The sequence below is a fragment of the Mesoplodon densirostris genome, chromosome 20, assembly GCF_025265405.1.
Source record: "Mesoplodon densirostris isolate mMesDen1 chromosome 20, mMesDen1 primary haplotype, whole genome shotgun sequence".
NCBI classification, from domain to species: Eukaryota; Metazoa; Chordata; class Mammalia; order Artiodactyla; family Ziphiidae; genus Mesoplodon; species Mesoplodon densirostris.
The window spans coordinates 16,874,669-16,900,631 of record NC_082680.1 but is presented as its reverse complement, the minus strand read 5'-3'; the positions used below and the strand labels follow the sequence as shown (position 1 = coordinate 16,900,631).

General features: G+C 40.1%; 1 protein-coding gene across 1 annotated transcript in view; it reads right to left on the bottom strand.

Moving 5' to 3' along the window:
- Positions 1–7,112: 7,112 nt before the first annotated feature.
- The window catches only part of FGL1 (fibrinogen like 1), a 60,054-nt gene continuing 41,203 nt past the window's right edge, over positions 7,113–25,963 (bottom strand). Inside the window, exons 4-8 of the mRNA XM_060086023.1 lie at positions 15,425–15,584; positions 15,088–15,185; positions 11,659–11,747; positions 11,302–11,489; positions 7,113–7,272 (exon numbers count right to left, since the gene is read on the bottom strand). Of these exons, the coding sequence (XP_059942006.1) occupies positions 7,113–7,272; positions 11,302–11,489; positions 11,659–11,747; positions 15,088–15,185; positions 15,425–15,584 (695 nt within the window). The remainder of the gene's footprint in view (positions 7,273–11,301; positions 11,490–11,658; positions 11,748–15,087; positions 15,186–15,424; positions 15,585–25,963) is intronic.

The following is a 25,963-nucleotide window of genomic DNA, read 5'->3' as shown; positions in this document are numbered from 1 at the left end:
TGACTCATACACAAACAAGATGCACATGTTCTTTGAACCTAGGCTTCCAAGATCCCTATTTAGAAAAATTTCTTCATCATATTCACCAAATTACTTACATATTCTGAGAGTTTTCAGAACCATTCTTTTTCTGGTGCTACTGGTCTCTGAGGCAACATGGAACTCCATTTAGGATTTCATTTTAATTGGACATTATTTTGCATAATCTTTTTTTTTAAGTGTGTGATTTCCTGCCTCTTCAACATGAGTGAATACATGAGGATATAAGACTCTTTCAAACCACAACTATTAGAATAGGACAAAAGTTGCAAGGGAATGATGATTTTCCACCCATGAGCTACTTAGTGTTGTTTCAGATTTAACTTTCTCATAACTAGGGAAACGTAAGTTATTTTTAATCTTTCAAAAAAAACTGATGATGAAAAAGCTGGTATCTCTAGAAGACCTTCTTTGAAGAGTATGGACTTTCTAAGAATCTCAATTAGTTAGTTGGTCACCAGAAAAGAACAGAGAAGCCTTTATAACTAGCTGATTTTTCTGAGGTTTCATTTTACATTTCAAGAGCTCTGTGTTCCAATATCACTCAACTGAAAAGAGATAGAGTAGGTATAATTAAAGGACAAGAGTGAAAGAGACGAAACAGCTGGCATGTGTTAGCCACCTTTAAGAGCTCCCAAACTACCTGTTATTCCGAAGAATTATGACGTGCACAATAATTCCTAAGGGTTTAATCATTCCTTCTGGGAGAGAAGCCACAGCAGAAACCAGAGAGTGAGCTGGTATCCAACAAATGGGTATCTGTTTAGCACCCTGAAGAAAAAAAAATCAAATTCCTCCTAAATCTAAACTGCGTAAGGTCGTCTTCCAATGAGCTAAAAAACCTAGGACTTCGAAAATATACTCCTGGCCTCATTCCAATTGCTATATGACCTTGGAGAAACCTCTTTTGAAGTTTTCTGTGTCTGTAAAACCTGGGTAATAGTACTATCTGTCCCAGATGGTTGGAATTGTATGAATTAATTAGTTCAAGCTGGAAAGGTCTTTGGTAATGCTAAGTGCTGAATATTGTTATGTTAGAGGTGCAGGTGGAGGCAATGTTACATAGCACATCTATAATTAGAAAGGCCTAGAAACTGCAAACGGTGCCAATGCCCCGGGAGTGGAGACAATACCCTGTGTCAAGTCGGCTTGTTATGAGAACGCCTAATTCGCTCTTTTATCCTCTTGCAAAGGTTGCAGCCTGTCATGAACTTGCCCACCATAGAGTATGGTTTTTACTGGGTACATAGGCTTTTGAAGGCACTGTTCTAAGTGAAGTGCTGATATTCATTGGAACACAGGGTACAGTCTTGGGATTACAATGCTTGTTAATTCATTTGAGTCGAGGGAGTAACAAAGTCCTTCCCCAGAAATACCCGTCCTCTGCACAAATGCAGAAAATTTCTTCATCTGAAAAAATGAAGAGGTCTAAACCTTCTTTTAGAGATGATAAGCATTCTTTTTTTCCAAACAAACAAAAAAAACCCCATAACATATAGCAGTGTTATGTGGAACCCAAATACATAAAATAGATAAAAACAGCTGTGTCGAATGAAAAAAAAAGGAAAACTTCCTGTTCCCTACAGTGACCCTGAGGCACGTTATCAAAATTAAAGCCTCCCCCGAGCCCATTTTAGACACCACTGGACCAGATGGTCTGTAAACCAGGTTTCATTCTCTCATTTTTTAGTTTTTATTTTATTTTTTGACCACACTGCATGGCATGCAGGATCTTGGTTCCCTGACCAGGGATTGAACCTATGCCCCCTGCAGTGGAAGCATGGAGTCTTAACCACTGGACCGCCAGGGAAGTCCCTAATTTTTTAGTATTTTAAATTCCAGTAATATGAAGAACCTGGATTGCGGGGCTCGTACAGCTTGTCCAGAGAAAATACAGCTTATCCAGAGTCATAATTCATTTTATCTGCTACCTTGTCTGGAAAACCTTCTCTGACCATCTCTCTTCTCACACCTTCAACTCTTGGTGAAGGTCACACAGCACTCCAATTCACCATTATCACATTCCTTTTTTATCTTCCTCATCTTCAATAGCATCACCACTGTCATCGTAGTAAATCTTTATGGAGCACTTAGTATGTGCCAAGCACAGCATATCTCATTTAATCCTCACAGCACTACTCTAGGGTAACTATATTATTATTCATATTTTAGAGACGAGAACACTCAGCATAGAGATGTAAAGTAATTTGTCAGAGAAAAAAAGTCAAAGATAAAATTTAAACCTCAGTTAGACTGCAACCTTCTTGGGCAATAGCTAAACATTAAACCATCTTGTTTATCGCTTGGAGCAGATTAACTGCCTGTATGTTGACTTGTCTTTCTCCCCAACTAATTTCGTGTTGACCAAACAATAGACTATAGGCTGTAAGGAAGGATCTTCATTTTATGATTTGCATCCTTTCTGAAACTGTAGATCTTGGGCAAATTTGTGAAGTTGGTACTTTCAGGGACACCTCCCCACCCGCCTTTTGTTAAAAATACCATTTGTCTTTTGGTGGAAACCTTTTCTGCAATGATGTCAGGTATTTAGCATTCTTGCATTTCCTTTATACTTCCATTTTATTAAAAAAAAGGTGGAGGGGCTTCCCTGGTGGCGCAGTGGTTGGGAGTACGCCTGCCGATGCAGGGGACAGGGGTTTGTGTCCCGGTCCGGGAAGATCCCACATGCCGTGGAGCGGCTGGGCCCATGAGCCATGGCCGCTGGGCTTGCGTGTCCGGAGCCTGTGCTCCGCAACGGGAGAGGCCACAACAGTGAGAGGTCCGCGTACCGCAAAAAAAAAAAGGGGGCGGGGGCAGGGGCTCAAGTTTCTTTGCCATAATGTAATCACCTGATATAAATTAAAAGCATATTTGCATTTTAAAAAGTGGTAAAATCGAATAAACTACTCTCTAATGGTAAAATTTTAGAGGAATTTGTTTATACTGGGGTCTTCCTCATGTTTTGACTTCAGGTAAACCAGTCCAATTTCCCTCTCACGCCTAAACTCAAATGACCTATCTATTCTAACTGCTTTTATTTCCTGCCCTCTGGCTATTCTCCCCACTATGTCCATTGAAATAGGCTTAAGGACACAAATAACATCATCACTAAATCCAAAGGTTTTTCATTAGAACTCTTTCTCTTCCACCTTTTTATGGCATTAAAATTCTTTTTCATTCCTTCTGCATTGAAAAACTATTACACTGAGATTTATGTAACACCATACTTGTTTAGCTCCCCTCACACTTCTCTATAAAATCATTTTTTTCTCCTTTAAAAGCTTTTCTTCTTTTGATCCCCTAATCGCATGAGGTCTTCATGCTACTACTTGAGCAAATAATACCCATATAAAATTGCCACTGGTCCCCCATTATTTATACCTTCCCAAAGTATGATCTGTGGAACACTGTTCCCAGAAGACTGCATTAAAAAAAAAAAAAGTTCAGTTATCTATGAAACAGACCCACAGACATAGAGAACAGACTTGTGGTTGCCAAGGGGGAGGGTGGGATGGGGGAGGGAAGGATTGGGAGTTTGGGATGAGCAGAGGCAAACTATTACACACAGAATGGATAAACAACAAGGTCCTACTGTATAGCACAGGGAACTAGATTCAATATCCTGGAATAAACCATAATGGAAAAGAATATGAAAAAGAATATATATGCATGACTGAATCACTTTGCTGTGCAGCAGAAATTAATACAACATTGTAAATCAACTATACTTCAATAAAATAAATTTAAAAAAATTCAGGAACCATGACAAACACTTTTCTTGCCTGTACATTCTAGCAACTATAAAATTAAATATTCTCTTTCACGATCTTACTTCTAGATAGAATAACTACATGACAGAATTCTGGCCAATAAGGCATAAAGTGAAGTCTATTGACCCTTCGCCCTTCGTCCTGCTTTCAAATGGACTCAAAGTAGAAACTGCAGTAGAAAACGTGTGATTTTGAAGGAGGGCAAAGTGAGTTGCAGAGATATCAGTTTCCACACTGCAGAGCGCTGAACCAAGGCCAGCAACCTCTTACCTCCTGAGTTCTTGTTATATAAGATGAACAAATCCCCATTTGTCTGGACTTCCATAATAAGTGATGTACATCTTGCAGCTGAACACACTCCTAACCGGATCTAAAAGTGCAAAAGTGGTTCACCCTTTATCTGCAGAGAACACATTCAAAGATCCTCAGTGGATGCCTAAAACCGTGGACAGTACTGAATGCTATATATACTTTTTTTCCTATACATACATACCAATGATAAAGTTTAATTTATAAATCAGGCATAGTAAGAGATTAATAACAATAATAAAATAATAATACACTGTAATAAAAGTTATGAGTGTGGTCTCTTTCTCTCTCTCCCACAATATTTTATTGTACAAATTTAATGCCTTTTCCATCTTAACTAAGCACTTTCCATGCTCTGCGGCTGTAATTTTTGCAGTTTGAGGTGCAACAGCAAAACCAGCACAAATTTCTTTTTTATCACAATTTCACAGAAAGGAGATTCAGTCTTACCGTAGATCTTAGCAATCCCAGCATATCATTTCTTTTCTTTCCTCATTGAGAATTTTCACTTTTTCACTTAAATGAAGCACTTTACAGCTCCTCTCTGGCACATCCGAATCGATAGCATCACTACTTTTGCGCTTGGGGGCCACTATGAAGTAAAGCAAGGTCCCTTGAACATAAGCATTGCGTTACCCAGACAGTTGATCAGGTACTGAAGCGGCTACTAAGTAACAGGTGGGAAACTCCAGACAAAGGGAAGATTTACGTCCGCGTGGGATGGAGCAGATGCAGGCAAGATTTCATCACGCTGCTCAAAGTTGCATAATTTAAAACGTAAATAGTTTATTTCTGAAATTTTCTATTCGAAATTTTCAGACCATGGTTGACCGTGGGTAACTGAAACCTTGGAAAGGGAAACTGCAGGTAAGAGGGGGTGGGGGTGGGGGGGACTACTCTATGTTCCTTTTGGAACTTCACAATGCACGTAAGCATATTAAAGGACCTGAGAAAGACTCAAGAGAAGAAATCTGTTGAATTTTGTGTCTTCTCCTAGACTCATTTGATCAAGGAGCCCTTTTCCTCCTGTATTAAGTATTACTATTCCACAGAACTACCGCTGCCTACACTCATTTTTCCAAGTGGGATCCCTAGACCAGATTCCTAAATCTGCATCACCTGAAAACTTGTTAAACAACTAGAACCTGAGGCCCCACCCCAGAACCACTTTAACTAGATGCCCAGGTGATTGGTATGACATTAAAGTTTGAGAAGCCTGCTTTGGGAAGCACTGTTCAGAGGATAAAGTATCAGTACAACTAACCTTAACATCTTTTTTGTTTGTTTGTTTTGTTTTGTTTTGGCTGCCTGGGAGGCATGTGGGATCTTAGTTTCCCGACCAGGGCTCGAACCCACGGCCCCTGCAGTGGAAGCGTGGAGTCTTAGCCACTGGACCACTAGGGAAGTCCCAACCTTAACATCTTTATGTGACCCATTATTTCAAGACATCTGTTATTATTGCCCCTTAATGCCAACTTCACTAATAATTACGGCTAGTTCTTATTGACTGCTTACTTTGTGCAAGGCATTATTCTAAGTACTTTACTTGTGTAATCCTCAACCCAACCCTATGAGGCAGGTACTATTAAATCTTTATCTTACAGATGAGATTACTGAAGTTCAGAGAAGTTAAGTAGCCTACCCAAGGTCACACAGCTATTAGGTGGCAGAATCCTTGGTTTAAGGATGTAAGGATCACTAAATCATATTGCCTCTTTAGCCTTTTTTTGTTTCCATGCACTTTCTTGCTTTGTGTACTTTACACAAGGATTTCTCTCTGCCTGCAATGATTTCCCACATAACACCTAGTTAAAAGATATCAGCTCAGGGCTTCCCTGGTGGCACAGTGGTTGAGAGTCCGCCTGCCAATGCAGGGGACACGTTTTCGTGCCCCGGTCTGGGAAGATCCCACATGCCGCGGAGCGGCTGGGCCCGTGAGCCATGGCCACTGAGCCTGCGCGTCGGGAGCCTGTGCTCTGCAACGGGAGAGGCCACAACAGTGAGAGGCCCGCGTACCACAAAAAAAAAAAAAAAAAAAAAAGAAGATATCAGCTCAAAAAGTTAGTTCTTCTGGGAAACTTCTCTGACCCCCCTTCCCCAAGCCAGGTCAGGTTCCCTGCTATACATCCCCCAGGCACATATTTTTTCTTCATACTTATCAGCTTTTAGAATTATTTATATTTTTGTGATTGTATGGTTAGTGTATGTTTTTATCCAAAAAATGAGCTTCACGTGGGTTTGAAGTGCATCTTCTGTGTCTGACACATCCCAGAAGTTGCAGCGTGAGTGCAAAACATTTGATTCAGCATGTGAAGACTTGGATTTGAGTCCTTGTTCCCCTACTTATTAGCTTTGTAACTTTGAGCAATAACAGCCTCTCAGATCCTCAAATTCTCAGCTCTTTGAAATGGGAATAATAATACCTCACAGGATTGGTATAAGAAATAAAATGAGGCTTCTGAAAGAAGTGTGTAATCTACATAAACATCCTAAAAATACGAGAAAGTGTTTTATAGTGATTAAGATCCTGGGTTGTATTTAAAGTTCTAGCTTTGCAGTCAGAGACCTGAGTTCATTCTCAATGCATAATATTTATTATCCACGCAGTTGATTTGGCAATCCATTATTTGCTGGATTTTTTTCATGTATTTTTAAAACTGCATTCATATGTAATTTATTATAAATTTATGCTGTGTTATCTCCCAAGTCATGTATATACTCTATGCTTTTTATTTTTTGTTCAGCAATAATCTCTTCTCTTATTGTAGTCCTTTGCACATAGGAATTCAATTAAATAGTAACATAATCTACATTTATTTGGTGAATATCACATATTTTCTGTACTGAAAGTACATTAAGTAATAAAGGCAAGTAAGAATGGAAAGTAGTGCACATAACAATTGCCATCATTATACATGTGAAGGTTCAGATTTGCTATTTTTCAAATCACTTAAACCAAGATGAACTGCAGAAATGAAAGCCCAGCAGGGACAATTAAACAATATTTGGAATAAAATCATTTGGCCTAATTTTCATAACCACAGATTTCAAGGAATACCACCATCCGTGCCAGGTCTGCCAGACTATCCCATTGTCTGTTTTAGCCCTGTAGGGGCCAGTGTGATAGAAACCATTCAGGTTTGCAGAGTGACACCTAGTGGGAGGAAACATAAACACAAAACAATCAGACTAGAAAAATACCCTTTGAAACCATTTTATTTTGCTAGCAAATGATTAAAAACATTTTAATTATGAATTCTGCCTTTTTTTTTTTTTTTTTGGCCACGCCGAGCGGCTTGTGGGATCTTAGTTCCCCATCCAGGGATTGAACCCACGCCCTTGCCAGTGAGAGTGTGGAGTCCTAACCACTGGACCACCAGGGAACTCCCTCTGCCATTTTTAGATAAGGGAATATTTAGATAAGCCAAGTGATTCTGCAACATGAGTTTTTTAAACTGGTGGGTTTTAGTACCATAACAACTCTCAGGATAAAACCTAGGCCACTTATAGAGTACTGATAAAGAAGGAGCTCTGTTCTTAATAGAAAAGGAAGGAAGGAAGGAAGGGAGGGAGGGAGGGAGGGAGAAAACAAGCAAGCAAAAACATGACCTTGTAAGCCTGAGCCTTAGCAAGAGCAGTATGGGTTAACAAAGCAAGGCGTGCCCGCTGCTCTATTTGCCAGCTCCCCTGTATACTTTACACTTACAGTGTTCATCCATCTGCTGCCAAGACTTAGCTTTCGAAATTCAAATTCCCTTCCTCCCTCTTAAAAAGCACCAGTATATCAATTATTTTAAGCTCAAGGATAAGAAAACAAAACCTAAACCACCATTTAAAAATTTCCCAGCCATCAGACAATAATCATTTGTCTTAGATGCGAGTTAACTTTTTACATTTATTGCCCCAACCTAGATAAGTTGGTTAGGTTATCACAAATTTTTAAATGTCCCGCTTCCTCCTTTGGAATCGGTCAATTTTGTTCCTGATATGGATAAACTGAGGATAGGTGATAATTTTCTGTGTACTGTTATGAAATTAGTTACTGTATATTTATTGATATAACCAATGAAAAGATATCAGACATTAGGACGTAAGGAGAACATTCACAAGGGATAGTTCTTAAAGTCTTTGGAAAGCACCTCAATTACTGAATCAAAGAAAGCATACAATTTACCCATAAACGCTGAGTGGCTGGCTTGAATCCCTTACCCACCTTGTAATGCTCTCCTGCTGACCGTTCTGACAGTCCTCCTAACTTAAACTGATGTAACTAATCAAAACCACGTACGCTAAATCTGCAAGTGTTAAGAGCCTACTGTGTTTTAAAAACTGCATTGGAGGGCCTCCCTGGTGGCGCAAGTGGTTGAGAGTCCGCCCGCCGATACAGGGGATACGGGTTCGTGCCCCGGTCTGGGAGGATCCCATATGCCGCGGAGCGGCTGGGCCCGTGAGCCATGGCCGCTGAGCCTGCGCGTCCGGAGCCTGCGCGTCCGGAGCCTGCGCGTCCGGAGCCTGTGCTCCGCGACGGGGGAGGCCACAACGGTGAGAGGCCCGCATACCGCAGAAAAAAAAAAAAAAAAAAAAAAAAAAACTGCATTGGAAAGTAACGTCAAAAGACAAAATACTCTAAATTGAGCCTCCAGAACATATATTTGGCATATTTCTGTCTTCCTAGAGACATCTACTACATGTACTTTTTAATTTGGTCTGTGATTTGAATGCTATTAGGAAACTGGCTCTGGTCAACACAGGAAACCTTAGGAATTCTAAGACCAATTTTCCAGCATCTTCCAGGTTCTAGAACAGCCTGGACTTGAAGTTAGATTGGGGCTTCCTTGGTGAAGAAGTAGCTGTGAGCACACACATGAGATGCTACACCAGAAAAGCAGAGAAAACGTCAACATTCAGTGATTAGTTTGCTAGGCAGAGAAGGAATGCCTTGTAAGTGGAATATACTTATGAAGTGCCAAGATTTCATGTAAATTGGAAGAACTATGGGACAGGAAAAAAAAAGAGTAAGGAGGAAGAGGATGACGGAGTTAAACCACAGAAGTAGCAGGTATGGGAGAAGTAGCACTGAGCTCCTGGAACAATTGACTTTTTCTCCAGCTTTTCTGTTTTTCCAGCCTTATCATCTCCTTTGACTCCAAGGATAATGCAGGCTCCTTGGGTGGCTCCAGCTACTGAATTGCCTTTCTTTGTCTTTCCTGAACCCCTATCTTTAAAGTCAAGTAAATCGTTTATTAGCCCCTGTTAATCTGTGTGCCAGCTGTCGTTCAACTGGGTAGGTACTTATAGTTTTGATCTCCTGCTAACATTAACAATGTGGTTGTTATTTCCGTGTTGGAATTCTGTTCCAAATCAAACATTAAGGGATGCTTACAACTTTGTGAATTATAGATGTTTTACATAATGCTGATAATTCTTACATAAGGCTAACTTAGAATAATGGGAAGAAAAAGGAGGATGAAGAGAAGCTGATAAAGACGGTTTTAAGAGAATAAGAAAGCCGCTAGGGAAAAAGATTAACACCATCTTCAACCTGTTAAACAGGAAAGATCACTTCGTTTCTCTGTCTCCTCTCACTGCTGTGTGTGTTCCACTTCCCTTACAAAATGACCAAAAATTAAATGGAGTCAAACTTTGAAAAAAGCAAAATCCAGATAAAATAGTGTTTTTACAACTATTTAGATTCAGCTTGACACTCCACACTATATATAACAAGCTGTACCTCCCTAGAATCTACAACTCTAAAATCAGCACATCACAATAACACGTGATGTTCATGATGACTATTCTCATGATTGTAGGGAAAATAGACATATGTCTGGTATACCTCCACTTAATAAAATAGAGGATGCTTAATGTTTTAAAAGTGTTTACATAACCAAAAAAATGTTAACATTTGGATTATGGAATTTAAATGATTAGTCCTCAATTACATGGAAAACACGGCACGCCAGAAATACTCACTCACTAAAGATTCTGTAATGCAAAGTTATTTTGAGGGGGCCCCTGTCTTCTAAATAGAAAAGATGTTCAAAGCTCATGTACTGCCTAAGAGTCTGAGCACATCTGCTTTGCAGACATAGCAGGCTTATCAGGTTATTTTTAAGGAAGACTGTTTGAATTTTTCCATTCCTGCCTTAACTTTGTGATTACAACAAAGGGTACTGTCTGGATATCATCGTGGGTGGAGAACAGTTACAGGAATGAGGCATATCTAGCTTAGAGAAGAGAAAACATTGAGGAATACAATAAATATCTTCTTATCCAGCACCCGAAGATATTATGTTGAAAAAGAATACAATTATTCTGTAGCTACTGAGAAAAAAAACTGCCAAAGTAATAAGAAGAAAGATTTCAGGCAAACAAAAGGAAAATGAAGAAAAACTGATTTAGTACAATCAAAAATGGAATAAGTTTGCTGATAAAGTAACAGTGAAGTATTCAATGAGAAGGTGGAATTAGGTTTCAGGAATGTTGTAGAGGAAATTTATGCATTGGAAGGAGCTTGGATTCAATGATTTAATAAAAGTCACAGTAAATGAAAAGTAGTATTACACAGAAAAAATTACAATAACATGGCCATTTGGTATGATACGAGAAGGTGGAGAGCTACTTGGTTATTAGAACATCGAAAATGTTCTCTATTTCTTTGTGTCAATTTGTGACCCACTCCTTATGATAACTCACCCATGATTCAGTTTGCAAAGAATCTTTGTAAAAGCAGTAATTTGATTTATTTCTATGATATATCTTTCAAGCTTTACTAATGTACACAATGAACAAATCCTTAAAGCTACTTCATCACTTAAGAATTCTTATAGGGCTTCCCTGGTGGCACAGTGGTTGAGAGTCTGCCTGCTGATGCAGGGGACATGGGTTCGTGCCCCGGTCCGGGAAGATCCCACATGCCGCGGAGCGGCTGGGCCCATGAGCCATGGCCGCTGAGCCTGCGCGTCCGGAGCCTGTGCTCCGCAACGGGAGAGGCCACGGCAGTGAGAGGCCCGCGTACCGCAAAAAAAAAAAAAAAAAAAAAAAAAAAAGAATTCTTATAAAGGTGTTTATTTAATAATACCAGTATCACAAAGAAGACCAACATTACCTCATATATTATAATTAATGCCCACCAGTGAGCAATCATCAACGCCACTACAATTATGTTTATAAAATGTCAAACCTGTTAAACCACCAGCCAGACTGATCTTCTTTGGCACAGTTCCCTTCGTAGTTGTCGTTATCTCTGTCCCATGTGCTGAATTTCATTCTTTGGTGACTGGCCCACCATTGCACTTCAGGATGAAAATTCGCTGCAAGGGAGTCTCCAGCTGTTCCAGAATATTCCCCAATATGCAAATCATAGGAATTCTAAAGGAAAATAGGTGACTTCCATGATCAGTTGTTACTATTTTAACAGGCTTATTTAATAAATAAATGATTAGGTTCTATTGCATATTTTTGTTTCCCCTGACTTCAGGTTTATATTGTATGTTTTACATGTTAATTCATGATGTTAGTTATTTGAAAATGTTAGTACCTTTTCATCTCCAACTTTGAAATTTCTATATTGTGCATAACGGCTATTTTTTTCAAAATCTGCCAGGTTGATTTTTAATGTGTAGTCTCCTGAAAAAAAAAAAAGAAATCGTAGTTGTTTTTTTTTTTAATTTGTGACATGACACTGATTTACTGAGGCTTAAAAATAATTTGCAGCTCTATTTTACTTAGACCATTTCCTTCTGCCATGAGTCAGTTTTCAAAGAATAAGCAGTGACTCCATTGTATTTACAACGTGAATGTTTTATTGTGTATTTTACTTGAAAAAAATTAGGGACGCAAAATTAAAGGTAGAACATTTCTACTGCATCTATCACAGGTAAAAGCCAGTGTAATTCACTTGGCAAAGAACAACAGAAAGCAAGTCATTTTTTAGTAAGTAGATTAAGAAATCTAACCATGAAAGAAGTTTTAAGACGTTTAAACATTTATCCTCTTTTTTCTTACTTTTGGTAAGAATGTTGATCTTAAATATAAATAATGACTGAAATAGTTGATATCATCAAGTAATCATCTTTTCTTCATTGTCCCATCATCTGCAAATAACAAAGACTATTCTTTTTTCAGAAACAAAAATATTGTCAGAAACATAAAAAGTTATAAATCAAACTAACTGTTAGATAATAACTATATTCAATCCTCCTACTTTGATAAATAAACTTTCACAGTGACCTGTAAGATCAGGTTTGAATTTAGTCTTGGCTGCCTCCCAGTTCCGGGCCAGAACATGGAGACACGTCATGCAGGCCTGGTCTGTGGTCTACTTCCCTTCTCTTCCACCTCTGTCTCCACCACACACAGCAAGGGGCTTTGCCCACACGCATGGGCGTTCCAGGCTGCACACCCACACTCTTTTTACACCAAAATGAAAGCTCTTTCTTTACCTCCCCTCAGACTTAGGGGTGCACACACCAGCTGTATAATTGTCCCACAGTGGGGACAGATGAAGAAGAGGCATGAGCAGGTCCTGGAGACAAGTTCAAGGCTTCTTGGGCAGGGAATGCTGGATTCCCCATCACTGGAGCGAGTCTAGGAGGCACTTTGGCCCCACAAATTCCTTGTTCCATGGAGCTCTCTAAAGTGGGGTTTCAAGGAAGAGGCCACTTTCATCTGATCAAAACGTACTAAATGTTATGCGAGCTAAGACTGCAAAGGGGACAAGAGCAGTAACACAGGCTAAGTCAAGACTCCTAAAAAAAGTGCTTTGTATTATAGAAGAGATTCAGACTTTTAGGTAACCATCTAAATATCTCTTTGGTCAATGAGTAAATAAAAGTTCAATTACAGACCATTTCTAAATTAACTTTTTTTTTTTTTTTTTTTGCTGTACCGGGGCCTCTCACTGCTGTGGCCTCTCCCGTTGCGGAGCACAGGCTCCAGACGCGCAGGCCCAGCGGCCATGGCTCACGGGCCCAGCCGCTCCGCGGCATGTGGGATCTTCCCAGACCGGGGCACGAACCCATGTCTCCTGCATCGGCAGGCGGACTCTCAACCACTGCGCCACCAGGGAAGCCCTAAATTAACTTTTTATTGCAAACACTTCAGCCAAAATTTGTATAATGGGGATAAAGCTATTTTCAGAGGCAACTCCTTAGCCTTAAAGGCTCTCATAATTAAGAAATGCAAGGTCAAAGGCACTGTTTTTCCTTGGGATGATGTGATATGCAGTTGTGATGCCTGGAACTGATCAATACGTTTTTGCTACCATGAGAGCAGCCAGCCTGAAACACCAATCAAAACCTGAAGGGGAAGCAGATGTGTTGGCAAAGCGCATCTGGGCAAATAAACACTTAATAATAATTTGAAAAATAATAACTCTGAAATTTGTATGTTTAGAAGGAGCCAAAGGTTACTTCTTGGGGTTTTCATAGTTTCAACAAGAAATCAGATGCATATTAATGTGTGAAAGAAACAGAAGCTGGGATGATAAATGTTATATATCTATCATAAAACACTTGAAAGTAGGATAATAAATACATTGAAATTTAGAGAGCACGGATCACAAGAAGAATATACAAAGAAAGCATTAGGCATCTAGGATTATCCATCCTCTCTGAGTTACTATTCTGATGTCTCAAAGATCTCTATAATTATAATCATACTATTATGAATATAGAAACACCAATCACTTTCCTTAACTTATTTGAAAAAAATAAACCCTTGCCCTTACATTTAGTGCATTGCCAGTGTGATTTAGCATGTTTTCTTGAGCAATACAGTTGCCTTTTATGAAACATTAGGAATCAGATTTGAGTGGAACTGACTACAATCTGAGATAGCAACTAAGGTAAGGAAGGTAAAGGATTGGAGCAAAAGAACATGGGAAAGAGAAGCTTGGAAAACGTATTATTAAACTCGTGATATTTTAGACAAATATTGAACTCTAGTTAAAGATATCCATGCAAAAGCTATATAGGGGGAATTTTACAGATGTACACAATTTACTTTGAAATATGTCCAAAAAAATGGATTGATGGATGGATAGATACGGGATTAAAATGTTAATGTAAAATCTAGGTGGTAGGTTGAAACTTTTTCCAGTTTTGCTGTGTCTTGGAAATTTTTCAAAATAAAATTTGGAAATGGAATGGGAACAAAAATATTTAGCATATTGTGGTATTTGATTCCAAAAAACTGCCATAATTCCTCAATTCTTCACCCTTCCCTTTGCAATGAGACTTTGTAACTCCTCCCATTAAGTCTATTTCCTTTCCCCTTACACCTGAGTAGGTCCTGTGACTTGCTGTCACCAATAGAAGGCAGTGAAAGTGACTGTGTGCCATTTCTGAGTCTGGGTCTCAAGAAAGTTATGTGCTTCCACTGTCTCTCTTGGAACTCTGCCTCTGCTTCAAGAGCAAGTCCAGACTAGCCAGCTGGAAGATGAGAGACCAAATGGAGTGAACTGAAGCATTCTATCCAAGGCTAGCCTAGAACAGCCAGCCTCCAGTTGACCAGGAAGTTAATCACCAACCCATGAGCAAGCTGAGCCAAGATTAGCAGAGCCCAGCCCTGATCAGCAAAGCCATCCAGCCAACCTGTAGATCTGTGAGAAATAAGAAGCAGTTGTTGTTTTAAGCCACTAAATTTATGTCTTGTTTCACAGTCTTATTGTGCCAGCAGATAACTGATACAATATATATGTTTTGAGGTGCTCAAGGCATTTAAAAAGAATGATTATAACATTAGCTTTCCTTCCAAGAAACAGAACAAAAATATATGAGAAATCTCCCTCCCACAACCCAGGTACAAGCAGCCACATTTTACAAAGGGAATTATTGCCCAAAAGCGATCATTGCCATCTGCAAATCATAGTAGTTACTGAATTAGTTCTATTGCCTATGATTTAGTGAAAAACATTTGTGTTCTTTTTATTGTATTTCAGATGAAGTTGATATTAGGCAAACCTTACCTTGTGTAGTCAATAAGTGAAGATTTCTATTACCCAGCCAATATTCGCCATTTTTTTGGACAAAATTTCCAAAGCCATTTTCATAATCATTCCAGTCTCTAAAAAATTAAAGTGAAAGCTGACTTTAGCAAAATCCAAATGGACCTTTGCAGTACCCAAGGTGTGCACCTCCACCCCTACCTCCAATATTTTCTTGATTAGCTAATGTATTTTATTATTATTAAGAGAATGAAATTCTGTCTAATTAATACACTTCAGGATATAATAAAAAGGCTTAACTTACTGTAAACCTCACATTTCCTACTCCAGATAAATCCTTATGTCATAATTAACACACCTGTTAAAGTTCTCACTGCCATCAGATCGTCTCTGAATTACAGTCCATCCTCCTCCATCGGACATGTCACAATAAACAGAGAATTCTGCTGGGCTCTGGAGAGGTTTGATTTGGTAAAATCCACTCTGCTTATACCCATCATTGAAAATCTCTGAACAATCTGTTTGGAAAACAAGGTAATGTAGTATTTGTTATCTGTCTTTTTTTTTAAAGGGAGCCTCTGAATGAGATTACTCAATACTAATGGAGACAGATAAACACATGATGTAGATAAGCAGCTGTTTAAAACTGAACCTTGTACCTCTTCCAGTGGCTATCAGGAAATTCTTATTTCTTTTCCTAGTATTTAATTAGGAAAAGAATTTAATAAATTCTTTTCCTAATTAAAAGTATAAATTAAAAGTACTTAATTTATCTGCCTTCTTGATATGATCATGGAAAAAATAAAACAGTGAAATATGTATCTAGTTTTTCATTTCTGATTCTTGTAGGAAACAATTAAAAGTATATGTTTCAGTTAAGCACAGTATATTTAAGTGAAACTTATAGCTTTGTCAGACAGAACAGAGGAAATTTTCTCTCCTGTGACACTAAAATGAAAGTAGAAATATAACACCAAACAAATAATTTAATATAGATTATCTTGACTTAGAGCATTATAAATCATTCTGAACATCTGGAAGTGAACTCAAAATAGTAATCTTCTGGTTAGATTCTTATAACCTCCCAGTCTCACCAGATTTTTTACTAACCCACTGAAATTTATAACAGTCCATGCATTCTTAGATGTTTTTGCTGAAAACTGCAAGATTCTACTTTTGTCCCCACAGTCTCCTTTGCTATGGTATTTCTTTGACCCCTGAAGCAAACATAGCTACCAGTTTGTCACCAAAAAGTAATATCTGTTTCTTAAACCACTTGAGCGTGGGATAAATTAATATCTATTGGGTCTTATCTAGGCTGATCTGTACTGACTTCGAGAATATGGCAAGTATGGACTCTCTGTTGTTTAGACGCCCAGGAAGCTATGTTTTAGGGTAGTTAAATCCGTGGCCACTGTAAAGAGATAGTTTCAAGGATACCCAGTCACAGACTTTTGAATAAAAATACTATAATTTAACGTCACAAACTTTCAAATTTTACCCGTGTCATTTTATTTCCTTCCTGTTTTATAAAAAACATTTTCTACAGTTCTGTAACTATGTATGGCAATGGATGTTAACTAGACTTACCGTGGTGATTATTTCACAATACTTACAAATATCAAATCCTTATGTCATACACCAGAAACTAATATAATGTTTTATGTTCAATTGTACCCAATAAAAAATTTCTCTTCCTGATTGGATAATTCCATTTTTTAGCATATTTTAAGTTCTTTCTTCACTTTCATTGTTTTGATGCCAAATTGTCTACAACAATTTTGTTACAAATAAAATATACTCCACATTAAATAGATTGACTAGCCAATAGGAATCAGAAGAGAAATGAAAATAAAGAACCTTCATCACTTTCTAAAAACCCTTATCAGGTTGAGACCAATCATATACTACTGCTTTGGTGAAATGTTCATTTTTCTAATGATTTAGGCTTTATTCATATATTTATTTTTGAGATTCAGAAGCCCAAGTGTTCTTTATACATGCTGGATTATTTTCAAAAAATCCTGTTTTGGCAATTAAACAAGCAGAAAAAAATGGGAAAATGATTATCTAAAATCAGTTCAATGTTATTCAAAAGCTTACATCTGTGACCAAGTATATCACACAACATTTTTCATTAAAGTAAGCAGATTTTAACGTTGTTAGGAAAGGAGCTCTTTGCTTACATTTAATTACCTACCAAAGAGCTGAATAGTAAAGACTCACAAGTTCCAGACTATTTTCCAAGCAAATATGAAAATGATTAGCTATAACATTTGCCTCTGGAAAACTCTGTGACTATGGAGTTTTCAGCCAACATTTTCTATTTGTTTTTATTTTATACCAACTCTGAGTTTAAGTTTTTAAAATTTTTTTCTTCTTCCCAGAGGAAAATGCCAAACACAACTTAAGATCCAGAGGAAGGATTTCAACTGAAAAAACAAAAACAAAACCCCAACAAGTAAATAAACATCAAAAAAAGTGCCAGTAGCTCAATTGCTTATAGCAAATAAGTTAAGGAGCCTGCCTGGGGGAACTGTGACTTACACTGTGATAGGAAGTTCAAGCAATGTAGTGTTTAAAATATTAGCTAAATATTTAAAACTATGATTTGCAAAATGTTTTGACCTACTCAACGCCCCCAAGAATAGGCAGGAGAAGGGCAGGAGGAGGGCTAAAGAGCCCTGTGTTCATGGGAGTTTAAAAAAAAAAGAATTTTTGGATACTTACATAATGCTAGAGTGAGGCCAAGGATACCTGCCCTCTGTTTGATAAACACTGTGTTAAACTGGGTGAGGTGAACACTTTCTCTGATCATGCAGAAAGCAAGCCATTTTGGAAGGCTGAATGTTGAAGCTTCAAAAAGTGACACGACAGCCTGCCAAATGAGCTTTTTCCTCTTGTCCCAGAATGGTGGCTGAGCCCAAAGCTGAGAATCAAAGGCACTAAGTACCCCACATACTAAACTCAAAGAAAGGCCAGCATGAACTCAGCCCCCACACCACAGAGCATGCTGGGGAATGCCAGAACTGGCCCTACCACTGCCATCCTTACCCCCAGGCAACATAAGATAAAACTTAAGAGGAGAGAGAGGAAGTTCCAATATTCTTGTAGGGGAGGGTTGGTGGGCTCTTTCCTCTGAAAACAAGGGAGAGAAGATATAATAATGTAGATAGATAGCTGACATTCATTGAGCTGACGTTCATTGTAATCATGTTACATGTATTAACTCATTTGCTCTTTTTAAAAATATTTTTATTTATTTATTTTTGGCTGTGTTGGGTCTTCGTTGCTGCGCATGAGCTTTCTCTAGTTGCGGCAAGCGGGGGCTACTTTGTTGTGGTGCACGGGCTTCTTTTTGCGGTGGCTTCTCTTGTTGCAGAGCATAGGCTCTAGGTACGCGGGCTCAGTAGTTGTGGCTCATGGGCTCTAGAGCACAGGCTCAGTAGTTGTGGCGCATGGGCTTAGTTGCTCCATGGCATGTGGGATCTTCCCAGACCAGGGCTCAAACCAGTGTCCCCTGCGTTGGCAGGCAGATTCTTAACCACTGCACCGCCAGGGAAGTCCAACTCATTTGATCTTTACAACAAAGAGATAGGTATTCTTATCACTTCCATGTTACAGATGAGGAATATGAGGCACATAGAGGTCAAGTAACTTGCTCAAAGGCCATGGCTAGCAAGGGCAACTGGACTTTGAAACCAGGCTTGGGCTCTCTACATTAACCACTACACATACTGCCTTGAGAGACTGTCTCATAAAGACTGGGGGCTCCTGCAGAAGCAGGCATGGTTAAACTAGTGGTCTTGGCTGAACAGATGTGATACCAAAGCCTGTTATGATTGTCACCAATTGGTATGAATTTGGTACTACAATCTTTTAATGTAGGCACATAATTCAATCACACCCAAAAGTTTAAAAAAATACATTTAATTATATGTTGTATAAAAATGGTGGTGGTGTGATGAATTGGGAGACTGGGATCGACATGTATACACTGATGTGTATAAAATGGATGACTAATAAGAACCTGCTGTATAAAAAAATAAATAAAATAAAATTCAAAAAAAAAAAAGAGAGATACTGAGATAGGAGGTAGATGAGGCCCTGGGCTGGACAGCTGGAGTTTGTCCAGCGGAGTAAATTGGAGCTTTGTTTTCCCTGACACTCCAAAGACAAAGTTAGGGCAGGAGCTGAGCTCTGCTAGAGTAAAGAGATAAGATGACTGCATCTATTACTTCCCCAACTGCATATGTGCAGAAAAGCTCCTCAGGGGTCAAAAAGGGAGGGGCACGACCCCATAATAAATGTTGTCAAATCTCCCACAGGCCTCTGCACTGAAATCCATCTTGGCAAAAAGATGTGCATGCATGTTGGAGAGATTTCTAGGGCAGGTCAGGTGTGAAAAAAGAAAAGATAACTGGCCAAAGGTAAACAACGACCTGGAAGAACTGCCCTATATACATGATTTGACCCCCTCTTTACTGCGTTCCTCATTAGGGAGGACACCCACACCCTTTCTCTCTGGGTGTGTATTTCTTCCTTGCTTCTGTCTTAACTAAATAAACTTTCTCTGTGTGCTCTCCCACATGTTATGCTGTGTCTCTAATAATAAACTTTGTACCTGTTTTTGCAAAAAAAAAAAAAAAATCATGTGATTTGTGCAAGGTTTTCAAAAATTGCTAGGTTGTATGTAATTAGGCATTTTCTACTATGAGATGAATTAGAATTCAGAAAATAATTGATTTAGTAATAATACAGTAATTTGTAAATAAGAACAAAGAAATTTATTTCTATAGATCATATACATGAATATTTAATTTTTTAATTTAAGGAGACCAAAAACATACACTTTGGTGTGAGCAAATTTTTATATATTTTATATAATATTATATATTATATAAATATATTATATATTTTATTAGAATTTATGTCTTATTATATATTTTATTTATTGAGTGTTTGCCCTTGGCAGGCTCTCTAGTACTATTTCCCTATATGCTGAAAAATAAAATACAATTGAACTGGATTTATATTTCATAGCTTATTCCTCCTCGTCCTTCATGCTTGCATCATCATAAACACATCATCATAAAAACAGATCTACTGACTTCTGGAACTTTTTTAGCTGTTATACCCAGAAACAGTCATCTAGAATGTCTATTATCTATCTTATTACACATGCTATAGTTTTATAACACACACACACACACACACACACACACACACACACACACACTCTATAATAGTTTGTTTAGACCCTGTCCATGTGACTCTTCTACCCAACTCCTACTTATACAGTCAGTTCTGCGCTGTCCTTGGTATTTCAATCTCCTAGTAACTGAGTTCTTGCCTTACTCCTTGTTTCCTAAGTTTCCTAAGTTCCTAAGTTCTGCTCCCAGCACTCTCAACACAGGGGTGAGAGTTTTAGTGCTTAAGCCTCACTCTTCCCAGGACTGGTTGCACAGTCCCTGTAACAAACACCCAACTGCCTGCCTCCTGCCATTATCTGACACTTGAATCTGTGTTGACAACCCACTCAGATTGTTTAAATAGACACCCTGGATCTTGAGCTTGGTTTAGTATTTGGAATAATGGTACCTTTTTTTTTTTTTTTTTTCAGCCGCACCATGCAGCTTGTGGGATCATAGTTCCCTGCCCAGGGATTGGGCCAGGCCATGGCAGTGAAAGTGTCAAGTCCTAACTACTGGACCACCAGGGAATTCCCTGGTACTTCTTCTCTTACATTGATCAGTTCCTTGCCCTTGAGATCAGTTTTGTTCCTACTTTTGGAATCACATATCCTTTGCAGACCAACCTGTTATCTTCCTCTGAGTTGTTATTCAAATAAATATCTTGTTTTACTCCATGAGTACATTTGAAGCATCTGCCCTCTCTTTTTTTTCCATCTGATTTGTTCCACCAATTAAGTTTTTTAAATATATATTGAACATTCACAATATGCCAATCATCACATTAGATGCTAAAGATACCAGTACCTAGACAGTTTAGCAGGAGATAGACAATTAAACATTCAGTGACAATACTCCATGATAAGTGCTGAGATAGAAAAGTAGGGACTTCCCTGGTGGTCCAGTGGTAAAGAATCCGCCTTCCAATGCAGGGGACGTAGGTTCCATCCCTGGTCAGGGAACTAAGATCCCACGTGCCGTGGGGCAACTAAGCCCGCGTGCCACAGCTATTGAGCTCGCATGCCTAACTAGAGAGCCCGCGTGCCACAAACTACAGAGCTCATGAGCCCTGAAGCCTGCGTGCCACAACTACAGAGAAGCCTGCACACCACAATGAAGAGCCCGCACGCCACAACGAAAGATCCTGCATGCCTCAATGAAGATTCCGCGTGCCACAACTGAGACCCGATGCAGCCAAAAATAAATAAATAATAAATAAATCTTTAGGGAAAAAAAAAAGAAAGAAAAGTAAAAGGTGCTTTTGGAGTACATGGAAGTGGTGCCTAATTCAGTCTTGAGGGTCAGGGAGTTTCCTGAAGGGCTAAACTGGGGTCCGAAGGATGAATAATAGGAGTCAGCCCAGGGGACAGGATTGAGTAGGGAAGATGTTGCAGACAGAGATAATGGCTAATGTAAAGTTCCCAGGGCTCAGGAGAGCAGGGTGCTGTTGAGAAACTGAAGTCAGTTACTGTACCTGGACTATAACATGCAAAAGAGAAGCATGAAAACAGTTAAGGCCAGAATTCTAGCTACACCGTATACACTTCTGATCCCATACCTTTGCAGCCTCCACAAAGCCAGTACGCTCATAAGAGCAGTGATCTCTCTGCCAGGCAATCCCCTCCAACACCAAAGATGCTTTTAACTCCTTATCGTTCTACTTTGAGCCCCTGTGGTCTACAGGCAGCATCATCCCTGGAATCAAAGACTCCTTCGCGCTTACAACCTCTTCTCTCTCCTGTTCCTGTACCATTCCCACTCTTCTCTTTTCCCTAGCTTTGACTATGCACTTGGCGGTTTTGATGGCTGCTTTCTCTGACCTCCCTGCCCCAGCCCTGACCCCTCTTCTGACCTGGGGGGCTACAGGAGAGAGAACAACAGGGGCTGAGGGTGACAGCAGCAAATTCAAGGTCATGCTGGAAGTTATGTCAAATGTAAATGGCAAAGACTTTATATCCATTCTCCCCAAGGAAATTGGGGTAGGCAAGAAATAGATACGGTAGATACAGATAAGTCTTTTCATTTTTGTCAGGATCCCTTGTAGTTTTGTATCTAGTTTATTGTGGAACAATTTATCTTTGAAACATAACAAAAATAATGATAGCTATATTTATGAGTACTTACTGTGTGCCAGGCACAGTTCTCATTGTTTTATATGTATTTATTCATTTAATTCTCAAAATTCTCTAAATCAGATACCGTGATTATCCCCATTTTACAACTGAGAAAACTGAGGCATAGAGAAGTTAAACAGATTGCCTGAAGACCATGGTTAGTAGTGCTACAATCCATTCTCCAAACAATAGGCAAGACTTAACCTTGCTTTAAAATAGACTGTTAGATGTGTTTGGGTGACTAAAGGCAGGGACATCCACAGAGGGCAGATCCAGGCCATTATAATAGAGCCCAGAGTCAGTGTGTAATCTACTTTGTCTCTATAACAGCCTCTGCTATTCCTCTAGGAAAATTCACTGGCAACAGCAATCCTTCCAGTGTTTCTTCTTTAGAGTCGGTTATGTCAGAACATGCCAGTTTCATGGGTTGCCTGTCTGGTTTTACACTTAGCAGGGGAAGCACACATGTTATTCCTACTTCGCCGCTGGCTAGGTGCCCGTGGATCCAGATTGAACTGGGCTTCTTAGAAGAATTAAGCCAATGCTTGATAGCCCCATCATAATATGGCCACTAGCTGACCACAGACTTGGGCAGTGGATGGGGCCAGTTGGCTGCTACTTCTGGTGGATGCAGCTTTTGACCAGGCGCTATAATGGAACGATTTTAGGTCTCAGGCAGATCTGTTGTGTTAGACTTGAAAGAGGTCCGGTACCCATGTCTTTTCAATGTTTAGAATTAGTAAATGTAATGTCTCTTTAAATCTACGAGCATATCTCAGAATGGCAACCTCATTTCTCCCCATCCCGTGCGTGGTAGAAGGAGATGAGAAACTTTGAGGATGGCAGGTCTGATTTACTACTTTGTGGCAGGGAGCAGATGCCTAAGCCATGCACACCCCAGACCCTGTCCAGGAAGGCACCCTCCACTGCCCTATTGGCTGCAGTGTTCTTCCAGCATCCTCTGTTGATCCTCAAGTGCCCCTGTGGGAGGAAAACACTGGATTACTTACATCTTTCATTGAGCAACACCTCCTGGAAAGTACATTATCTTGATGATGGTAGACAATCTTTTGAAGACGGCACATTTTTTTTTTTTTTTTTTTTGCGGTACGTGGGCCTCTCACTGTCGTGGCCTCTCCCGTTGCGGAGCACAGGCTCCGGATGCGCAGGCTCAGCGGCCATGGCCCACGAGCCCAGCCGCTCCACGGCATGTGGGATCCTCGTGGACCGGGGCATGAACCCGTGTCCCCTGCATCGGCAGGCAGACTCCCAACTACTGCACCACCAGGGAAGCCCGAAGATGGCACATTTTATTCCTTGAAAGGGCTTCCTCATTTGTACCAGTCACTGACAATCTGTTCATCAAAAAGGTCATCTCCCATCAGGCATTTAAAGACACATGATCTTGACTGACATGGAACATGTCTCCTGGATTTAGGAAGCGATGTTAAAATCTGCCTGTCCACTCCCTCCTTGATCAAATGGGATGGATAGCCTAGGAAGCTACCTCACAATAACCCCTGCCAACTCATCTACCTGTCTCACCACTGAGGAATTTACCCCAAACATGCTTCACTCCTCCACCAGGAACACTCCATTCCAGAGCAGTCATGGCTCTCAGCCCCTTACATCTCTGACCTCACTGACATTCCACTGGTCAATCAGGTTCTGAACAAACTACAGATCTCTCAGCTAAGATAACCTCTAGTGAATCAATGACAGAGTGGTCACCGGTTGGCCCACAGCCCTGACAAGCTCTGATGAAAGGACATCTCTAGTAACTTTTCTTTATAAAAGTACTACCTTTCCGAGCCAGAAGCTGATATCTAAGGAAATGTAAGGTATGTTAGCTTGCTAGGGTTGCCAGAACAAAATACCACAAATTGGGTAGCTTAAATAATAGAAATTTATTTTCTCACAGTTATGGGGCTCGGAAGTCCAAGATTAAGGTGTCAGCAGGTTTGGTTTTCTCTGAACTCTCTGTTCTTGGCTGACTTCTTGCGGTGTCCTCACATGGTCTTCCCTCTGTGCACACACATCCCTGGTGTCTCTCTGTGTGTCCAAACTTCCTCTTCTTATAAGGATACCAGTCAGATTGAATTAAGGCCCATCCTTAATGGCCTCCTTTTGACTTAAGCACCTCTTTAAGGGCCCTACCACCAAGTACAGTCACATTCATAGGTACTGAGGGTTAGGGCCTCAACATACGTATTTTTTTTTTTTTTTTATGGTACACGGGCCTCTCACTGCTGTGGCCTCTCCTGTTGCTGAGCACAGGCTCCAGATGTGCAGGCCCAGCGGCCATGGCTCACGGGCCTAGCCGCTCCATGGCATGTGGGATCTTCCCGGACCGGGGCATGAACCCATATCCCCTGCATCGGCAGGCGGACCCCCAACCACTGCACCACCAGGGAAGCCCTCAACATACGTATTTCGGGGGAACATGATTCAGCCCATAAGACAGAGTGACCAATCAAATGGCTTTTTGACTATTCTGATTACCCACTTCTCTGTGAATCAATCCTGTCATCCACAATGATTGACCAAATTAACCCAGTGAGATCTTACCCTCTAATCTGTGTCTTATTGACATTTTCTGCAGTCTCAGGATAGATACCTGAAGCCTCCTTGCTGGATACCTAAACATATTACAACCAGGTCCCAAACACCCAATAAAAAGAGTACCAAACTGGGAACTTCCCTGGCGGTCCAGTGGTTAGGACTATGGGCTTCCACTGCAGGGGGCACAGGTTCAATCCCTGGTTGGGGAACTGAGATCCCTGGTCCGGGAACTGAGATCCCACATGCCGCACAGTGTGGCAGAAAAAAAAAAAAAAAAAGAGTACCAAACTGGTACAGGACCCCACCTCCTACCTGAAAAGAAATAAAGCCTCTGCTTTGTGACCTCAGGGAATCTTGGATTTTTTCAGCCTGTAGGAAGAAATTTGGTAGGAAGCCTGATCTGGTCATCCACACCCAACAGGGAAAGCACTCCTTTTCAACCTTGTAGGGATTATCATTTAATTGGCCTGAATTGGAGCTCAGGCAGTGTTTATAATTTCCCATGGGTCACTTGCATTTCTGCACATTTTGCACACAGCGCTTGTGTTCTGGACTGTTTTTTTCAAGGATGTTTCTATAGTGAACAGCTTTGGCCAGATAGAGATAGTGGCTGCCCCAGAGCAGATGGCGGGTTTGTTTGCTTCCTCTGGGGTACAAAGGCTGGGCAGATTTGCTTGTAACCTATGATAAAAGATTGAGGTTTCCTAAGCTCAGGGTTCCTCAGCTGTGACCTAGCCCACTGCCTGCACATCCTCCACCTGGATTATTCCACACTGCTTCCTTGGTATTTGCAGGCTGGACACATTGGTGCAAACATGAAGCTCATGTCTCTGACCCTGGAGTCTCTTGTCTTCTGCCAGCATCCCTGAAACTGTGACAGGCCATCAGCATTTTAAAAGGTCACCAAGTGATTCTCACGAGAATCACTGTCTTCCAGAAATCACTACTGATTCTGCTTCCTGTTTGATTGCTTTCCTGAGTCTTCTTTCAGTGTCTTGCTTAATCTTCCCAGCAATTCTCCACTTAGGT